General features: G+C 37.7%; 3 protein-coding genes across 3 annotated transcripts; 2 read left to right on the forward strand and 1 right to left on the reverse strand.

The window, feature by feature from the left end:
• The first annotated feature begins 1420 nt into the window (after positions 1-1420).
• On the forward strand, positions 1421-12978 carry LOC113679467 (telomerase-binding protein EST1A). The gene is made up of 18 exons (XM_027196431.2): positions 1421-2859; positions 3665-3961; positions 4518-4663; positions 5113-5281; positions 5365-5426; positions 5866-6014; positions 6765-7002; positions 7747-7832; positions 8285-8388; positions 9096-9293; positions 9666-9724; positions 10312-10345; positions 10440-10502; positions 10598-10751; positions 10863-10953; positions 11467-11590; positions 11963-12044; positions 12692-12978. The coding sequence occupies exons 1-18, from the start codon at positions 1444-1446 to the stop codon at positions 12820-12822; spliced, it is 3603 nt and encodes a 1200-aa protein (XP_027052232.2). The 5' UTR covers positions 1421-1443; the 3' UTR covers positions 12823-12978.
• A 1541-nt stretch (positions 12979-14519) lies between these two features.
• LOC113679458 (large ribosomal subunit protein P2) lies at positions 14520-17110 on the reverse strand. Its single transcript, XM_027196418.2, has 3 exons — positions 17016-17110; positions 15739-15897; positions 14520-14748 (listed from the first exon to the last, which is right to left on the reverse strand). The coding sequence occupies exons 2-3, from the start codon at positions 15895-15897 to the stop codon at positions 14560-14562; spliced, it is 348 nt and encodes a 115-aa protein (XP_027052219.1). The 5' UTR covers positions 17016-17110; the 3' UTR covers positions 14520-14559.
• Positions 17111-17116: 6 nt separating this feature from the next.
• Positions 17117-19955, forward strand: LOC113679447 (mediator of RNA polymerase II transcription subunit 21). The gene is made up of 6 exons (XM_027196407.2): positions 17117-17245; positions 17418-17499; positions 18085-18114; positions 18492-18592; positions 18924-18999; positions 19471-19955. The coding sequence occupies exons 1-6, from the start codon at positions 17126-17128 to the stop codon at positions 19536-19538; spliced, it is 477 nt and encodes a 158-aa protein (XP_027052208.2). The 5' UTR covers positions 17117-17125; the 3' UTR covers positions 19539-19955.
• The last annotated feature ends 417 nt before the right edge of the window (positions 19956-20372 follow it).

The following is a 20372-nucleotide window of genomic DNA, read 5'->3' on the forward strand; positions in this document are numbered from 1 at the left end:
CCGATTTCCCTTGACCCTGAAGAAATTTATTTTTCCTTGACTTTTTCCTGACCGTTGGCAACCATGGAGTGTGAATCAGCTGATTTTTGGAAACTTGGAACTCTAAGGAATACTTCCAAGGTACTTTGAGTAATGACTAAAATATATTAGTTCGCCAATAGAGAATAGAAAAGCAATGATGAAGCTGGAAGGAACATCGATGGCTGAAGATGGAAAATAATAAAACAGATAGAAAACATAAACGAACTTGAAAAATCGAGGCCAAATTTTCACACAAACCGAAGCGCAGCTCCTGTCGTAAGGGGAAGCAAAAAATAGAAAGACAGAACCCTGGAGCAAGAAACTCAGCTCGAAACAAAAGAGGAAAAGACCCAGGCAACAGACGTAAGTTTATCAGTCAAATTGTCATGTGTTACACTCTTTGAATAAAGTTGTTACCTACTTACTTGTTGTAATAACAACACTTATCTTGCCATACTTATTTCGCCCTTTCTAGTTCCTGCTGGTCCTTGTCATCTGATCAATTTTGACCAACTTCTTTCATTCCTCTCCTGGAGAGCAAGGGAATTGAAAATAAGATTGAATTATGCATTACAGCTTAACCCCCACAGAAATATAGCGCGGCTTTCCTCTTTCAATTCAAGGAAGAAACTCTGCAATGCGTTGTTCTGTTGCAAATTGAAGCGGGCTTGACCGTCCTGAGATGAGCGCAGGCCTAATATATCAGGTTTCTGGTTTCAATTTCGACAACACATTGCTCAAGGTTTGTCACTCTTTTTAAAGACGATTTGGATATTTTGCAGTTATTTTGTTCACAGTTTAACTGTACAAGGCTCAGACACTCGCCAAACTTTTCAAGTGCAGAAATTACATGCGTGGCTTTGCGCGCGCCGCGTCGATTGTGTTTTGGCGCGAAATCTGTCGGAAGTGCTTCTGGGTTCGTGTTCCTGCCTGAGTTGGCTATTTGAAAGAAATGATACTAAAGCTTTTTGTTTTTTAAATATAATCTCTGAGACTGATGTTGTTCTATTGATTGAAATTGTCTTTATTTCTTAAGAACTTTATGCGAACGCACGATGAACGATAAAAAAAGCTAGTGAAGAACACCCCGCTAGCAATATTTCAGGAATATTTCCATTGAAGTCTCGCTTCTTAAAAGTTACCTTGTTTTCCATTTCACGACCCTTCAAAGCACTGCGGCACGTATAACCGGAGTGGTCAAGAAATGGTAAGGTATTCAGCCGTTAACCATTTATTAAACCAAAATAAAATGATCTATTTGATCGAACTTTTAGAACCCACGACGAAATCCTGGTCTACATGTCCACCACGGTTTGACCACCCGAAAAGTAATACGTCGTGGGGCCGAGGTGATTTGTAAGGAAAATTTTGGCGCGGAATAGTAGCAAGTTGAAGGGGTCTGGACACTGGACTTGTTACAAAATGGCGGCCCGTTCAACTGTGGGCGATTCACCCTTTGTGTTTCGAATTTCACACGACGAACTGGTAGCCTATGCTGACGAACTAGACAGAAAAAACGAAAAAAAGAATTCAAAAAAGATAAATCATGGAAAATATGAAGAAAAGGATTCCAAACCGAAGAAATTTGATAGGAAAACTGACGTCAGCAAGAATGCTTCTCACTCCAAAGCCGAAATGGAAGAAAGTTTTGGGGGAAAAGAAACCAAGTTTAATCACGAAAAGGATAACGAGGGTCTCAAGAAAACAAAAACTGAAAAAAGGAAAGATAAAAGAAAATCGCCATCGTCCAAATCTCGGCATAATTCCTCCTCAAACACAGAGGATGATGTCGATCCAAAGGAGAAATGTCCGGTTACTAATAGCGACCAAATTGGAGTGAATGAAACAGGAAAAGCTACGAGAAAGCGTCGTGGAAATGTAAGCAAAGCAACCAAAGCTGATGAGGATGAAAAAGACATTGAAAAATATGAACTTGATCTGAGAGCTCGCACTGGTGGTGTTTTGAAGCTTTCTAAAGATCCTTCTTATGCTGCAGAGGATTCGCTTAAGGATGAAAAACCAAGGGGAATAATTAAGTTGCCCGAAGGTTTCCATTTTAATAGTCACAATGCAAGTGAAGAGGAAGGTTTCACATCTGATATACCTCCCCGCAAGAGAACTTCAAGCATGAATGATGGCAGTAGCAGAAGCAGTGGCCTTCATGGTCCTACTCATACAGAGAAATCAGTGTCTCCAAATAAAGAAGTTCGGTTTAGTACAGTAAATGAAAAGATTACAGTACCTCCAAAAAAGCATAGCACAAGCACAGGACAATCTGGAGACAAACACGCTGAAGTAAACAATGTTGACAGTGATAAATGTGTGGACATTCAAAACACTTCAATGGAGAACAATGTCATTTATGAGACTAAAGCAGAGAAAACACTTAAGTCTATAAATCAACAAAGAGCTCAAAGACTGTTAAAAGTTGTGGCACCTAAAGGGGCGCAGCTGATTCATTTGTTATCTCGTGGGACACTTGACAAGGCAGCTTTTGCAAAAATTTGTAGCCTAAGTAAAGAGATACAAGACACTTACAAAGGAATTATGATGCTTGATATTGGCCTGGCTTCTCAACTAGAGATTGATCAAAACCTCTGGAAGAGTGCATTTTATAAGGTTATTGAAACACTGAGGAAGTATGGAAAACTCTTTTTGGGATATGAAGAAAAATCAGATGTACTCTCTCCTAAGGAAATAAATAACTGTTTGAAGGAATTCTTGAAAGATGCAGAGACATTTTATAAAAGTCTTCTGGAATTGTTACAGAAAGAGCATGATTTCTCAATTCAGGATATTGTCAGTCAGCCAAGGAAGGCAGAAAAACTTGGGAAGAATGTAAGTACCTCCAATAATTTTTTCTCTTCATGGGTCTTACACTTTCTTTAAGCCTTTTTAACTAGGTGCTCATCTCCACAAAGGCAAGTTTTCATTCTTGTCAATACTAGAATCCTTCTCCTTGATAGATTGCCTTACAAAGTAATCAAGCTCCATCTATTTGGGTTGGGAATCAGAGTTGTCCTTCTCCTAGAGTGGCTGCCAACCATGGCTAACAGGTCCAACCTACCTATCCCTGCCATACCACTGGGTTCTTGCCACAATAGTAACCCTGTAGAAACATGGGAGGGGGGAAAGGCCATATGTAATGACTTTCTGCCTAGCTATTGGTCATGCAGCAATCACCACTCCTGACAAGGAGAAAAGGAAGAGTGATCAAATTGCACATCCTAAAGTGAGCATGATGTTTGGCTCAGACCTCTCAACCCCACAAAAGCCTCATGCACTCCAGGGCCAAGGAGAATTGAAGAAAAAGTTAGTTGTGAATGATTGTTTTTTTTTTTGAAAACTTTGCAAGAGTATGACCCTTTTATTCCAAGGAGTGATAAGTTCCATGCTTAGCATGCATTTATTAATGCAAGCAGGACGTTTTGAGAGCACAAGAAAAATGGAAGAGTTGCTTCTTAGGGCCATACTTAATAATGATTTTTACTATGGTAGCAGGGGAGTTAAGTAGGACCTGCACATGCTATGTTGTGCAGAAAGGTCAGTGCTTGTCATTAGGCAACTTCAAATCATACTTAGAGCAAACACCAGCTGTATGTTACTTTATTATTGAACACTGTGATCTAAACATTTATTCCAGGCTAAACTTGCTCTTATGAGCTCACAGCACATTTTGATTTCCCTTGGAGACATAGAAAGATATCAAGTGCAATTTCAGCCGCGACCAAACTGGGCGTCCATCAGATCATGGTATCTTAAAGCAAGCAAACTGGCTCCAAAGAATGGTAAACCTTACAATCAGCTTGGCGTAATTGCTGTGTCAGCCAATCGCAAGCTAGACTCTGTCTATTACTACATAAGGAGCTTAGCTGTGAGTAATCCAATTTTGACAGCAAGGGAAAAGCTGACAGCCATTTTTTATGATATCCAACTGAAGGTAAGCAATTATTCAAGGGTTTCAGGAACCATCAAAAGTCAATGTAACTTACTGAACTGCTCAGCATAAAGGTTAGCTGTTTTGTCACCTAATAGGTATAGTTAAGTCAAACCTTGATTATCTGGATTCATGGGGACTGAGTTGAAAAGTGCAGACAGTCAAGAGTCCAGATTGAAAATTGAAAATATGAATATTAACGACCAAAAATAAAACTGAATACTGGAAAGGCAATACATATCATTTAATCAATATTTATGCATAAATTAAAGCATATTCTCAAATCATTGTGTATAGGCTGCTAATATTTGCCAGAAGTGTTTTTACAAATTTACAAAAGCTAACCAACAACATAACAAAGTGCAACCAGAGAATCAAGTCCAAATAACTGAAAAATTGTAATAATCAAGGTCTGATCGTGAAAATGCAGCCAAGTACAACCTGATTATAAGAGGTTTCTCTAAGTTGCTGAAATAGACAAAATTAATTCCGCCATGATTAAACAGGATATCATTTCCAATGTTTTTTTTTTTACTGTTTATATTATATCATTGTGTAGGCAGACAGAATCCAAAGAAATGAGGATCAGAGGAAGACTTATTCGGAACAGCAAATCCATCAGAAAAGAGAGAAGAGGCGATCCTCATTTGGAGAGGGCACCAAGGCTGTTGAGCTAAAATCTGATCATAAATCATCTCATGGCAGGTTTGAATTCATATTGAGTTAATTTCTTATTTCATTCTTTTATTCTCATAGAAGGTGTGATTTGTTATTGATTTTGTTAAAGCAGACCTTTTATTAATTATTAAGATGATGGTTTTTTTTTTTAGCTGTGAGTCACTGCAAGTTGTGTTGTGCTTAACAAGTAATTTAATGAGTACTGTAAATGCTGGTGCACTGTAGAAACTGCACCATTTTTCTAGAAATTTTTGTATCAAATCAGGGGTGCAGCTTATCTGTGAGAACATCTGGAAGATTTGCTACAAACACCAGTCTAAGTTGGTAGATATGATGTCTATATTCTAACAGCTAGAATTATAGATAAGGAATCATAATTTAGTGTTTACATAAACATGAAGTGGGCATAAGGTTCAAACAGGAAATAATATGAGTGGCCAGTGCTCAATATAGGAATCAAAATTTTGTTTATATAGGCATGAGGTGTGGATCTTCATGTGCCAAGGAAAATACAGAAGAGTAGTGGTCACTGACCATGGTAAAGTACAAGAAGTTAATTCAAGAGGAGAACCCATCCTGGAAGGACAAACTGAGGAGCATTCTACAGACCCTGTAAAAGAATCACAAAAGATTTCTCTTCAAGAGGTATTATCATTTATAACTTAACAATTTTAGCAAAGACCTTTTACCTTCATTGCCATGAATTGTTTAATTTCTTTTTTTGCAAGGTCAACAAGAAGTTCATGCTCCACTATCTTTGTGCCCATGGTCTTTTGTACTCAAGAATTGGGTAAGATACAAATGTGTATTTTCCTTTTCAACCCTTTGATCCTGAAAAGTGTCTAGAGTTTTTTCTCACAATGTTGCCTTAAAATCACACATTAAAGTCACAAGAACAAATGAAATTATCACCCACTAAAATTTAAAGCTTTTGATTGCTAAACAAATTCTCCTTGTCTGCACCTTACAAAATGTCTAGAGAACAGTATGGAGAAAATGCATGGTGATGTTAGGGTGGAAAGAGTTAAGCTAAATGTGGTTAAGATACTGAGCTCATCTGGGTGTATAATACAAAGCAGTTAAGGATTGTTACCCTTGTTACTTTCAGATCAAGTAGCTTTTCCTCTTTACTTTCATTGGAGAGGTACACTTTTTTGGGTGGGAGGAAGCTTCATTTTCGTCAGTAAGGCAATGACGGGTTTTTTCTTTCATTTTTTTTTGTCTCACAGTATGGAAAGGTTGCCTACATTACAGTACCAACTCCTGGGTGAGTTCCATACTTTGCTGGAGTACCCATCTTGTTCTGCAATAAGCAGGTCTAACCTTCTACAAATGATGGCTATCAACATGTTTGCTATTGAACACACTGCAAGCCAGGGTGAGTGGGTCTACTGTTGTTACTTAAAGTTGTTTTGGAAGGCAACTCATCACTAGGTGCCTGAACCTTGTGGTGGTGGAATTTGAAAGTGTTTAGCTCCCAAAATGTACCTACTGACTGTGTGGGAGGGCTGGGATGTCCAGGTAAATATTTAGTGCAAGGCCATAACTTACAGACTGAGCACAACAAGATGTATGCTTCAAGATTCATGACTCAGTCAATAAGCAGTTTATCATATGTCTGTGGTTCTTTCTTTTTTCCTTTCCTCTTTGCTAGCTTATCACTTAGTGGTATGGCTTTTTCTAGCCTTGCTCATTCCATCTCATATGGCCCTCACACAGGGATTTTTGTCCTATACCTTTTGTCTAAAGAGTACCTGGGGCAGTAGGAGTCATACTAATTTACACCATTCTCCTGCTTCTACATTTCTTAACCCTTTAACCCCTAAGAGTGACTAGCATCTAATTTCTCCTTACAATGTTACCACTAAATCACACATTAAGGTCATGAGATTAAAGGAAATAATCACCTACCAAAAAAACTCTTGATTGTTAGACAAATTCTCCTTGTCAGCACCTTAGTATATGTACAGAGAGCAGTTTAGAGAATATGAATACTGATGTTAGGGTGTAAAGGGTTAATGAAAACCAAGAAACTTTGGCAGTAATAGGCCATCAAGTTTTCAACACCTAAACCCACCCTAACTAAACTTAAAATTAAAAGTGAAACTTTTTTTTCTTCGGTATGTAGATGCAGCAGAACCTTATGTCAGAGTGGGCACACCTCAAGACCAAGCTATGAACCTTGCTGTTGAGATGTTCATCATGCTGCTCAAGGCCTGCTGTGCCCTGCTGCTGAAAATAGACTTTGAAGCAAGAAACACCCATGAAAGCCTCAGTGACACCCTTCATCAGTTCCTACCCTCAGTCAAAGTGTTTGCAGATTGGGTGGTCTGTCATGTTGACCTGTGGCAAGTCTCCTCTATAAGGTAAGTTGTCAGTGTGTGGGAGCTAGGCAAGAAGGGCAGAAAACATGTAGAAAAGTTTTTAAAGTTAACCCTTTCACTTCTAAGGCTCAATTTTTGATTCTCTATGCTGTCTGTTGTACAGTTCTAAGGTTTTCATTGAGAAATGGAGTTGAAGGAGAACAGTGTAAAGTAATAATATTCTCCATTGGGAGTACAAATAATGCATGAATCAAATACAAATATCTTGCAATATTGTATGATTATTTGGACAGTTGCTTGCTTAGTACTGTTAAAAAAAACTGGTTTGATGGGTTTTCTTCACTTGTGTGAGCTGTTTCAAAGCTTTATAATAGATAATCACTTATACTTGACTTTCTATTGTGGCTGCACAACTCATAAACTGCTCAGCAATACTACACACCTAATGAGATATAAGTCTGATGGTGGTGAAAAGATTAGCTGTATACTTCTTTATTGTTGGTGTAGAATTCTCCATCGGATACTCCATACTTGAAAGAAATTCTTAGACAGAATTTTTCCTTACACTATCAGTACAATATCAAGCAGACAAGTAATGAGAATAAAGAAAAATATAAATTAGGGGATTATTAGTTGATCCGATTCCAAATTCTCCAAACAAACATCATATAAATTTTATGGCAGACAGTTAGGAGAATTACTAATGAGATCTTGGGAGTTAAAGGGTTAAGATTTGTTTACTGATCAGAGGACACACTTTGAGGGCACTTCTTTGTTGTACTTTAGCACTCACAGAAGTCTTTGGGAATCAGTGAGTCAGTTCACAAATGCCATATCTTATGTGGATATTGATGACCTTCATGATGATGATGGTAAGAAACTAACTAAGCTTTTACAATTCTTGTCACTGTCATAATTTATTATATCTGTTAGTTAGTATATGCCTTGTGATTGGTCAATTTAGCAGGCTGTATTTCACAGTATGGCCTGCTAAATTCAAAAGTTTGTTTGTCATCTTGCTAGCATCATTTTCTCGGTCTGTTTATTAAGTTGCTTAGAGGTAAGAGAGGTATTTATCATCAACTTGCTGGAAACTTTGTAGACATCAGAAGTTTATAAATACCCAACTGCCTACCTCTTCCGTGCGTGATAGAAAATTACATTTGTGATTTGAATTTCAAATGAACTTTCTTTATTACATGTTCTATTGACAGAGCCTTTGTTGTTGTATGGTTATGCTGCCATATTAGTTTTCAATAGTAACTTGCATATTGACTATGAGTCTTCTTTACCTTCATGGTAATCTTTCTGTGTCATGTGCTAGCTAATGAGATGGTAACCTTGATGGAGGATGAATTTCTTGCTGGATTTAAGCCATTGAACACAGCAGTGAGACCAATGTGTAAAATTCCAGATGCAAACAGTAAGGTAGAGTAAACCTGTAATAATGAAGAGTAATTTGTTTTTCTAGGAATCAATGTATAAAAAACAACAGACCTAAATCGTTTTCTTTGGTGAAATGTGGTTTTTTAAAAGTGGAACCAATTTTAAGCACACTGTCTCATTTTCAGGTAACCTACAAGCAGGCTAGGCATGTTTGTCCCACCCCCAACCCCTATATGCATGCAGGATGATATCAAATGAATGGGGTGGGGGTTTTTTAGGGTCAGATGTTATCAGTGTTAAACTCATTGCAGATCTCTTGTGGGCTCACATTGTTCAAAGTCTCATATTTTCCTACAGAAAAAGAAACGTTTGTGTCAAAGCGCTGATAATGACGGCTTGCTTGCAGGCTAATTTTAATTGGTTGATATCACTCAACGTTTACCATTGTGAATTTTTTTCCTCCAAAAAGAAAAAGCAGAACAAGGATAAAAATGCAGAATGATATTTTTCATATAATAGCCAGCTAGTATGTGACAATTTGGATGAGATCTTCAAAACACACACGATTTTTAACCCTAAATTAGCCTAGAATTGTAGTGGTGAACTTTTTAACTAATCAGAGTCACAGTTGTATAATACATTGAAAAACGTTTTTTAGCTTGAAAATCAAATTATAGTTAGGTGTCACTTTTGGTGGGAAGGTAGAAGTTTCTTATCAAAGTGTTGGAATTTTTTTATGTCTTCCACAGAATCTTGCTGAAGATTACTTGCGATGCCATAGTCTAAAAGAGTTTGCTGCATTTTTGGTCTCGCTGGAGCATCCACCACTGGAGTTTGATAATGACAAAGGAGAATTCTCAGCAGTGCTTAAAAGTACACCAGTGTCACCAGTGAAGGAGTCACAAGTCATGGTTCACTTGGACACATCACAACAAAATGAACATGAGGTTTGTACCTTGACCCCCTTATACTCTAACATTGGTATTAAGTTCCCTAACATTGGTATTAAGTACTCCATACTGTTCTCTATACATCTTCTATGGTACCTGCAAGGAGAATTTTTCTGAAAATCAAGAACTTCTTGAATTTGCAATCATTTCCTTTATTCTCATTACCTTCATGTTTGATTCAGGGATGAGTTCTACTGGTCTTACTGTTTAGGTTAGCAATGGGCTGTTTAGTGGCAGTATCCAGCCATTCCATCCAATTCTAATCACCAGCCAGAGCATACAATATAAATCATATGTATGTTGTCACACAATTTTGTTGGGTCAAGCAGAAGAAAAATTTGAACCTCCAAATATTTTTGTTTGGTATAGGACTCGGATGAGGATGCTGATGTTATCATTGAGAGTGAAGAGGAGCAGCTGGACTCAGGGTATAACACTCATCACATATAACAAAATACACTTGTTAGCAAATAGTTTGAACCAGGAGTAACGTTATCATGTAGTGTGATCGTCCAGGTGAGTGTAGTCCTGAGAAGGACTATTGTCGCTATAAGTGATTAAAGTTTCGACAACCTTAGTCGAGGTCACTATCAGAGTCAAGTGAATAATTGTTATCAGTTGAGTGTATCAGCGGTAAGTCTGGTTTATGTAAACTGATTGGTCACTTAAGCCATGAGGAATGCCCAAGGAAACTTTAATTTAATGGAAAGTTTCACAATAGCAAATCTTCCTTTTTTCTGGTTTACTCTGTAAATTACATTTTCACAGGATTTTGTCTGTTTGATAACCAGGCTGTTGATATTAGCTATACCTGACATGTTTGTTTGTGTTCTTTCTTGTGTAAGACACATACCATTTGGTTAGGTAAAACTTTTTTTCTGCCAAGCTGGTTGGCAGCAAGTTTTTTTAGATCATACAATGCTGTAGCTTGGGGCAAATTGGCTGAGCTTTGTCATTTAGCATTTCATTAACTTACACATGAAAAATCACATCTCCTGGATTTTTTGCTTTACAGTGATGAGGTGGAAAAAGACCTGAAGGAACTCAAGGTAAAACTTGTCTTTACCTTAATTATATCACTTTTATTCCCAATAAGTACTCTAGAGAGGAAGGGCCTTAAAATCGTTTTGCTCTCTTCTGCAGGCCAAAAAAGATGCCTTGAAAAAGCAAATGGAAGTTCACAAGCAGAGAGAGGATAAGGCAAAGGTCAGTTTCCCTAGGATGATCTCAGGGTGTTGAGCATAGATCCAAATTTACTGTGATGCACCTCTGTAACAATGATTTATTTCCACTGACTGCAGGCAGTGATAGAGGAACACATTTCTAAGCCACGTTTAATGTTTGAGAACTACCCAACATACTTGGTACCAGACACTAACTGCTTTGTGAATCATTTGGAAGGGGTCAAGGCCATTGTGGCCAATCAGGATTTCACTCTAGTTGTGCCACTCATCGGTAAGTGAGTTGAAGTGTTGGCTCAATTGCTGTTCTTACACTCTTCCATTATTTTTGTCACCTTTAGAGTGTTTTTTTTTGTTGTTGTTTTTTTTTGTAAATCTTCTGCAGTAATTAATGAGCTTGATGGTCTGAAGAAAGATGTCCTCCTTGATAAATGTGATGATTTACAGCATGCTCATTATGTCATGGAGAATGCCAGGTGTGTGTGTATTATGAACAAAGAAGCTTCGGTGGCTTGTGAAGGAAATCAGAAAATTTCCTCTCATTTTCTCTCTGTGTACTTCATACTGTCCTTTCCCAAATAATCTAAGCACCACTATGTCAGTAGTTCATAGGTGTGGAGTTTATGGAGCCTGAAATTTCCTCAAATATATAGTAGATATATCTAGTAGATATACATAATAGATAAGATATAGTAGAAGTAATGAGTTAGAGGCTTCTTAGACTCTTGTGCAAATTCTTTTTGAGGTCAAACCCAAATAACTTCTTCACCAGAAGCTTGTAACTTATTTGTGATGCCTTTGACAGAAGAGAAAGACAATTTTAAGTAACTAATTGCTGTTAAAATTCTATTTCTATTTTCATTTTGTTTTTATATTTAAACTGTTGGCAAAAAGGTTGTATTTGTATAGGAAAAAAGGAAACAACAATAGACAAAACCTGGAAGAAACATTTGCGTATGTTACTTTTTTTTTTTAATATCTGTTTATAGATCTGCAATTCATTTTCTTGAGTCTGAGTTTAGCCAGAGAAATCCTCAGGTTAAAACAGTGACCAGCAAAGGAACAGAGTTGGATACAATTCAATTTAGAAGCGAGGATCCTTCTGGAAGAAAGGTGACATTTCATTCCATTCCGTTCCATATATCATGAATATATTACATTAGCAGACAGCTCCGATGGAATCTGAGTAACTGACCATGAGACAGATAATGTATATAATGTTTTAACACTGCAACATTTACATGCTCCAAACCTTGTGGTGTTTGGGACACAGGGAGGAGCATACAAAATGAATCTATTTTATAAATTATAACTTTTCTGACAATGATAAGGTGGGGGGGGGACACATATCCTAAAACCACCTCCCAGTTACACTTTTGGGTTCCCTGTTTATCAAAACTTATTAGAGATAAGCATCTTTTGATTTATTGATTACTTGTACGTTGACTAAAACCTGTTGGTCCTGATGTATATGGGTTGTTTCAGGGCAAAGGATGCAATGATGATGTTATTCTCTCCTGTTGTTTACACTACTGTGAAGAGAACTTTATCAACCGGTTGGCCACAGGTATTATTTTCTTTATCAGAAAATGTTGAAAGTTCCTTAGAGCTGAAAATAATCTCATATAGTTTGTTTTAAGTCACTCTTTTTTTCTTTTACCTATTTGTCCATCTCAAAGTCAATCTAAAACATAGTGCATGTAGTTTTCAGTTTTGTTTGCAATATTTTTGCTAAAATCTTAAACAAAATGAATTGATAATAGAGTTGTAAAACGAAAGCCAAAGTAATCAAAATGGTCAAGCAGAAGATAGCAAAGTACTGTATAGAACCAATGAGAACTCAAAGTCAAACCAACCAAAGTGATTAAAGCATGGGAAAACGCAAGTGACCTAGTCATTGGTTTTAGTTTTGCTTCTGTTTTATAAAGAGAGTGGCACAAGTTTTCTAAACTAGTCACAGAGCAAAGTAACACTGCTCTGATGAGGATCATGTTTCCTTTTTTGTTTCTATTGTTGTCATAGTTTGCAAAGATTCATTAATGGTAAGAGTTATGAGATAATTGTACTTTTATCCTTACCAATATTGAAGCTAAACAGGGGAAGAATGAGGCTCTGAAATAAATTCCCAAAACTTTTCATTCCTATCCTTTTTGCAGCCTATGCTCAAAGACAAGGAGGCTAGTTAGTTTTCAACTATTTTGACATTTTCCACAGCAAATCAACCAATAACAATTCAGAGGAAAGTAGTTTTGCTGACAGATGACAGGAACCTAAGAGTGAAGGCTTACACCAGGAATGTCCCTGTACTTACAATACCACAGTTCAGACAAATGGCTAGGCTGTAACAAGCAATGAATGGGGTTACGTTTCAGGCTAAAGCCTCAAAAATATCATGACCTCTGGTTGGTATTGTATCAAGACCTGACATAGATCTACCTGCAAGGAGAGTTGGAAGATGCTAATGAACTCATCACTGCGAAGCTGAATGAGGTGCTCATCACAACTTTCTCATCCAGCCCCAAGCACCTATAAATAACACATCATTCATGACTGTTTTGATATGTTAAGTTTGAAACAAATAAAATGCTCTTGGTATCCTCATAAGAAAAAAAAAGTGTACCTGTCATGGTGTATTTTTTTTTATTATTTTTTTTTTTTCATTTTAACCCTTTAACTCCCAAGATCTGATTGTTAATTCTCCCTTCTAGCTGCTACATATTTCATAGTAAATAAGTTATGAGAACTTGGTGCTAGATCAAGATAGCAACTTCCACCTGATTTGCTGAATAGCATATAGTGATTATAGGGAGAAATTTCATGTCAGTCACTTTTGGGAGTTAAAGGGTTAACATGTATGTCTCACTCTCCTTAACCCTTGACACCTCAAAGTCAGTCTGAATATTCTTATTATTTTCTACACATTACCTAAGATCATGACAAAGAGAAATTTATTAATAACCAACAGCTTCTTAAGTTTGTATCATTTCCTATTTTCTTGTGACCTTAGTGGTTGATTCAGGAGTGATATTGTGAGGAGAAATTAAATGTTAGTAACTCTTCAGGGTCAACAGGTTAATTTTGCCTTTGGTTTTCTAAGTGCCAATGCTCACTTTTACTAAGGAAATTTATCCTGAGGCAGCTTGTTTGTGATGTCAGTCTGTCACACAGGTGGACCTGCCAAGCCCCAGTCGCTCAAATGATGGGTAATGCTATCTTCTTGATGGCAGTGTGCATTGTTGACGCTTACAGGGTTGTGTTCGGAAAATAAATGCAGCTGAGTGGCTAGCATGGCATGTTAAAATGCCCTATAAGGAGGGTGGGGGGTGGTGGTGGTGATCTTTCCTTGGAAAAAGGTGAATTTGAAATTTTACAAGACGATTTCCTGCATTCTAGGACATGTTTGAGCCATTTTTTAAAGCTAGACATTGATGTAAAAATCAGTTCAAAAAGACTTCTTTTGCGTTAGATCACAATTCACAAAGTTGATGAGGCAAAATGATCCCTTACTGGCCCCTAATGACAACCCTGCTTTCTTCTATTGGATGGCAATGAAGGGTAGATAAAATTGTATTCTGGAAAAGGGCAAGTTTCTGTGGTGTGAAGGGTGTGACTAGTCCTTGGGAAATATTACACAAATCTTGTTACCTTTATAAAAAATTGGAAAATGATTATCCTCACCAATTTCAGTCTATTTCTGGAAATGGTATCACTAGCTCTTAAATTATGACAACTGCCCATATTACCAAAAGGTCAGCACTTAACTGAGCTTAATTTTGTTGGTAATGGATTTGAACTGCATTCTTCTTGACTGTTCAAAAATGGTTGTTCCAATGATTTAATTAACCTTTTTTCTTTAAAATTCTTCAGTGCTAGGTCTCCCTCATTTTACTCTACAATATTGCCTAAGTGATGGTAGCACATGCCATGTTGGTCACCCATTATCAGGATTTAACTATGCTTTTTTTCAAAACAAAGTACTCCATGATGTCTGATTGCTGGTAAGAGTCACCCATGCTCAAGGTTTAAGAACAGACACAGATCCTGGAGGTTACAAAGATTTATTTGTTTTTAGTTAGAGTTGCTTAATCAAACAAGCCAAATCCCATGTCATCATCAGATTCTTCTTCTTCCTCTTCCTTCTTCTCTTCTTTCTTCTCCTCCTCTGCCTTCTCACCAGCAGGAGCAGCAGCTCCCCCACCTGATGATGCTGCTGCCATCACAGCACCACCTGTGGGAACTGACGCCAGTTTGGATTTGCCTGCTTCAATCACCTAAAAAATAACACCAAATTCACCTTTAGAGGAACCCATATTTGGAGAAAATGTATCTACTGTAATAGACCTGGTTGTCCCTAAAAATAATAACTGCTATTATTATATACTCAACAAAATATCGCTTTTCTGATTGGTCAATGATGAATGCATAAATAGGTTATAGAGTGCAATAGAGGTTATAGAGTGCAATACGGAGAAGTTGCCATGGAAACACCGGGAAGCGCCAAATTTGAACACCAAGTTATAAAAAAATCGAGAATATAATAAATAAAAAATCGTATGAACCTGCTCGTGCATTTCGTGATTTATGGTCACTCGTGATGTTTTGAAAGTTCTCAAATTGCACTCGCCTACGGCTCATGCAATTTTGAGAACTTTCAAAACATCACTCGTGCCCATAAATCACGAAATGCACTCGCGTTCATACAATTTCCTATACTTACACACTTTAAAAAAAAATTGGGGATGTGGCACTGGCTTTGGAAGTCAGTTGGTCTTCCTAAATTTAAACAACTTAATCACCACACACAGAGAAGACACACATCACTAACAAAAAAACAGGTTCTTTATTTAGATTTGTAAAATGTTTAAATTCAACTAAAGAATTTTTCAGAAAGGTAATCAACCTATTTAGTATACCTTTTGGTTAGTACATTCACTGTGATTGGTCAATTTCATGGGCCACATTTCACTATATGGCCTGCTGAATCCAAAAGTTTGTTTGAACTGAAATCTTTCCTCTCTATTTGAAGCCAGAGATGTAATAAATATCTGACTACTATTGTTGTCTTGGTCTGTGCTGTAAGCTAAACAATCTTTTTTTTTCTGCTTACATTTATCCAAGGCAAAAACACCCAACCTGTAACTTGAGGAAGGGACCCCAAACCCCATTGGTTAGAGGTATATATCTTTTGAATGAGATTCTGCACACTTATTAAAATTTTCAAGATTATATCACTGATTGGCATGTCAAACATTTAAATCTACCTCATTGATGTCCTTTCCACTCAACTCTTTAATGACGACATCAAGGCGATCAGAGTCAACATCAATGCCAACACTTTCAAGGATGGCTTTGATGTCTGATGCAGATGGTTCTTTGTTCCCTCCAAGGGTGGCAAGTAGGTAAGCGGCCACGTAACGCATCTGAAAAATAGTTCCAAGTTGATTCCATCAATGTTTGTTCTGAATGATAAGTTGCCAAGTGAGGAAAATCTCCAAAGGAAAAGGATATCAGGTTTTATATCTTTCAAAATCATCCGTTGATGAGCTTAACCTGTGACAGACTCTTGCTTAGTGGGAATGGGCAAAGAATATGAGCAAGCAAGCAGGGGTTACCACCACTTGTCTCCTGCCAGCTGTTTCAATCATCTCCACTAACTGGGAACCTGGAAAAGGTCTGTTCTGCAGCTAACAAACACAGATGACCCAGCCTCCCTTAGTTGCTAACTTAGCTACATTGCATTTAAAAACTAGGTTGCCCTGTATATATGGGTCGCAGCCTGTCCAGATCCCACCATCAGTGGGCAAACATCACAATCTTAAACCTAGGCCCTCACACCACACTGAAAGGGCCTCTCATGGACCAAGGGATTGAAATCTCAGCTTGCAAACCTGGGCCCATTTATTCAAAGGGTGGATAGCACTATCCAACGGATATATCACCATCCAGCAGATAAGGGTTAAAAAATGGACTATGCCATCCACCACTAAGATATTTATCCAGTGGATAGCCTTATCCACCATTTAAACAACTGGGGCCTAGTTTAAATTCCCCCTGAGAACTGGAGGCAGATTTCATCCAACCAACCAGCCCAGCTAGATTAATTAGGAGGAATACACTCTCAAGCGAGCACAGTAAACTTGCTAAGGATACTCATCCCTGAGCTCTAAGAGAAGAGAAGGTATCCACATTAAACCGTGCCCAGATAAGAACCAAGAGTTTATATCTACATGGGAATCAAGATCCACTGACTTACACTCTGGGACATTTTCAGATCGATCGTGTGCATCATGATCAACTTCCTTTAGAAGCTTTTAAAACTTATTAGGCCTTTCATAATCAAGAAACCTAATCTCCTCCACATCCCACAACAAATGTGCGGAAGCTAAAAGTAACACTTTGAACACAGCTCAAAAGAGCTGATATTCACAGCGCAACGTGGTCGACTAGATGTGTCGCATATTTGGAGTATTTTTCTCCCGTTAAACGTTTATATTACACATTACTTTATTGTTTAGAGACTAAGGACCTTTATACTCACTTTTTAAGTCAACTAAGACACGAAACGATGTGCACGCCTCAGATTATTGTTCTCAAAATTTTCGAATGTTCGTCTGAATCGGACAAACGAGAGAGGGAGATCGAGGGCACATGTCCTCGTTTATGGTTCTCTGGGGCGGACCACACAAAAATTCAGGGGATTTTTGCCAGGTCGCATGGATATTCAACATGGCGGACAGGATCACACAGTTGCAAGATGCTTTGAATCAGGTTATTTTACTTTTAATGATTCTCCTATAGAGGAAATAGTTGAAGTAACATAAAATTTGCGAATTTTGGTTTTCATACGTCATGTGGAATACAAATCATCGTCTTTGCTGCTTTTATTCTCGTCTTCAAAGTAAAGTAAATCTTATGGTATTTTTTTCGCGATGTTTTCTAGCTTGCAGATCAATTTTGTAACAGTGTCGGCATATTACAACAGACAGCTCAACCTGGAAACGTTTTTTCAGGTTTTGAAAAGAGTAAGTTTTCTCTTCTGGATATTAGAATTGCATTGAGATGTAGGATTGCAGAAAATCCATGAAGTTTCTAATTTGAAAGAACGAGGCATGCTGTTTAGTAAAGAGATTTTTTAAATTTGTAGTGAATGGGTTAATTGATAGGACAATGGGACGTACAGTAGATTATATCCCCTCCAAGGTTAAAGCTATTTTTTGCTAGAACCTCTTGTTATTTATTACCAATTGCTGAAACTTTTGCAGGCCAAGGGAAGTTTAAATTCCTTGCATGTCTCTGTAAGTTAAATATTTAAATGCATCAGTAACTGAAACACAATTATTTTGCTCTTGAGGTTAGTCAGTCATCTGAGGCCATTCCAAATCCCAAACCTGTCAAATGCCTATTGAAGATTTCATATGTATCTTACTTATCTGGTCATTTTTGTCCAAACCCTGGGTGAAATTCTTGTCACCCCTCTTAGATTTATTATCCAAAAAAAAAAAAAAAATTTTGGAAGTGGGAAGGTGGAAAAAACTCACAATTAATGACACACAGTATGGACCCCAAACTCTGTCAGTAAGGGATGTTTATTTTCATTTTATTTTCAGATGGTGACAGTGGTGATGTGACACAGGAAGGTTGGTTAGACTTAACCCTTTCACCCCTAAGAGTGACCAACATCTAATTTCTCCTTAAAATGCCTCCTCATTTTTTCCAATTCAACTCAGTTTTTTACTCTAAGGAAAAGTCATGTTCTGTCAAATGTTTAGTTTGACAATCATTAAAGTTTCCAGTAAGCCAAGATTTCTCATGGAAGCATTTATGCCATCTCCCACTATTTAGTGTCTCAGCTTTGCTACTTATTTTGATCATAAGAAAAATTATTTAACATTCTGTTGAAGTTTAAGTTTACAGTCTTTCAGATTTCCAAAAGCTATCTCAATCCATAAACAGCCAAAACTACCTTCTTTTAATGATTGAATAATGTGAAAAAGGGACAATGGTTTGCTTTTAGGACATGCTGCTTTGTTTGCCACTCTTATTGCAAGAACTGCAAAGGACATTGATTTCCTAATCGAGTCTCTTCCAAGTGAGGAGTGTTCACCAGAGCTTCAAGTAAGATCAGTGTGTTTTTTAATTGTTTGTTTGCACTTATTCTTCTTCTTTAAGCTGTAGCTTAAAAATACTGTTAACAGTACAAGTCAGCATCAGCAAATGAAAATGTTACTTTAACTTTTTGCTTCAGACATTTTGTGACTAACCTGCAACCCTTAAATTTCCATAAGTGACCGAGACAAAACTTCTCCTTACAATATCAAACAACATTAAGCTAGCAAGTAATGAGACTAACAAAAAATTTAAAGTTCATCCCTTGTGCTACACTTGTATACATTTTTTTTGTTTGTTTTGCTTATTTAAAATGATTAAAAAATTATGGACAACACAGGCAGCAAGCTTGCACAAGTTGGAAGCTGAAAGTAGCGCAGCTGGCAGGAAACTGGAAGAGGCTGTAGCAAGAGGAGGTGAGAAGCCTTTACTGTCTATTAGAGGGATTTTCCATTTTGTGTCATGAAGAAAGGTAGTAATCACAACAAATGGGCTGTTGAGTGTTGTGGAAGATTTGATGAACAACTGATTGGCTGGGTTTGAAAATGTTGTCATCAATTATTTACATTGTGGGTTGATTGGATCTCATCGTCTGAGTGGCCCTGGTCTCATAGAATGCACTGCAAAATGTTGTGACTTAGCTCCCAGACTCTTAACACTCTACACCCTAACATCAGTGTGGATATTCTCCATACTGTCCTCTGTACATTTCCTAAAGTGCTGACAAGGAGAATTTGTTTAACAGTCAAGCCCTCTTGTGGTTGGTAATCATTTCCTTTATTCTCATAACTTCTGTGCTCAATTCAGCTGTAATTTTGTAAGGAGTAATTAGATGCCAGTCCCTTTTGGGATTATTGGGTTAATACTCTTTTTTTTTTCCTCTTAAGAAAAACTGTTAGAGCTCATCCAACAAGCCCTGACTGACATTGCAGAATCAAGGCTGCGCACGAAGTGACCATTGGCCTGTTTCAATCAGGGTTGGTCTTGGCGAAGCTGTCTGTGAGATGTTGGAGGACCGAATAGTGTCAAGGAATTCCATAGCCGGCGGAAGTTCCAGGGCATTACAGTCACTGTTTGCTGACATTGAAGAAGAATGCCACATGGATTGCCTTCGTGATATGCACCAAGGACTAAGAGAGCATTTCTGGCAAAAATTGACATTGCTTTTTAATGGACGAGTGCGTGAAAGCGAAAAGTGTATTCATAGAGAGGACAATACTAGTTCTAGGTGATAACAAGGAATCAGGACGAAAAATCAATAAACATTAATCAGAAAGAACTGAGATGCAATCTAATTCATTAAGGATGAAAGGGCAGCTATTGAAATGGAATGTAGTGCTAACATTACGTGAATAAACAGGATCATTCGGTATCTTGTGATTCATTTGTGTTTTTCCTGTGTCATGCTGAGTAGGGCTTGTTGACGGACCAAAACCTTCGCCACGCCCTCGCGCAAAACACAAACGAATGACCTTGACTAATCGTAATTTAAGGGTGGCAAAGGGTTTTCGCGTGGTATGTGATTGAGCCCAAAATAAATTTGTGACGCGCGGGTTTCACAGAAAGGCAAGGTAAGGTGAAAGTTGAAGTTTCCTCTTTTAAATTCAGGACGCGTGAAATACTGTTTAATATACACGTGACGCGTAAATTTTTCTAAAGTTCGTGCGTGGAACGGGATCAGGACCCCATGCTTTGCAACCCTCTAAGTAGGGATTGTCAACAGGCCAAAAGTTTTGCCGTGCGCTCACGTAAAACGCGAGCTAATGACCATGACTAATGGTAATTTAAA

Source organism: Pocillopora damicornis, chromosome 12 (genome assembly GCF_964200805.1).
Source record: "Pocillopora damicornis chromosome 12, jaPocDami1.2, whole genome shotgun sequence".
Taxonomy (NCBI): domain Eukaryota; kingdom Metazoa; phylum Cnidaria; class Anthozoa; order Scleractinia; family Pocilloporidae; genus Pocillopora; species Pocillopora damicornis.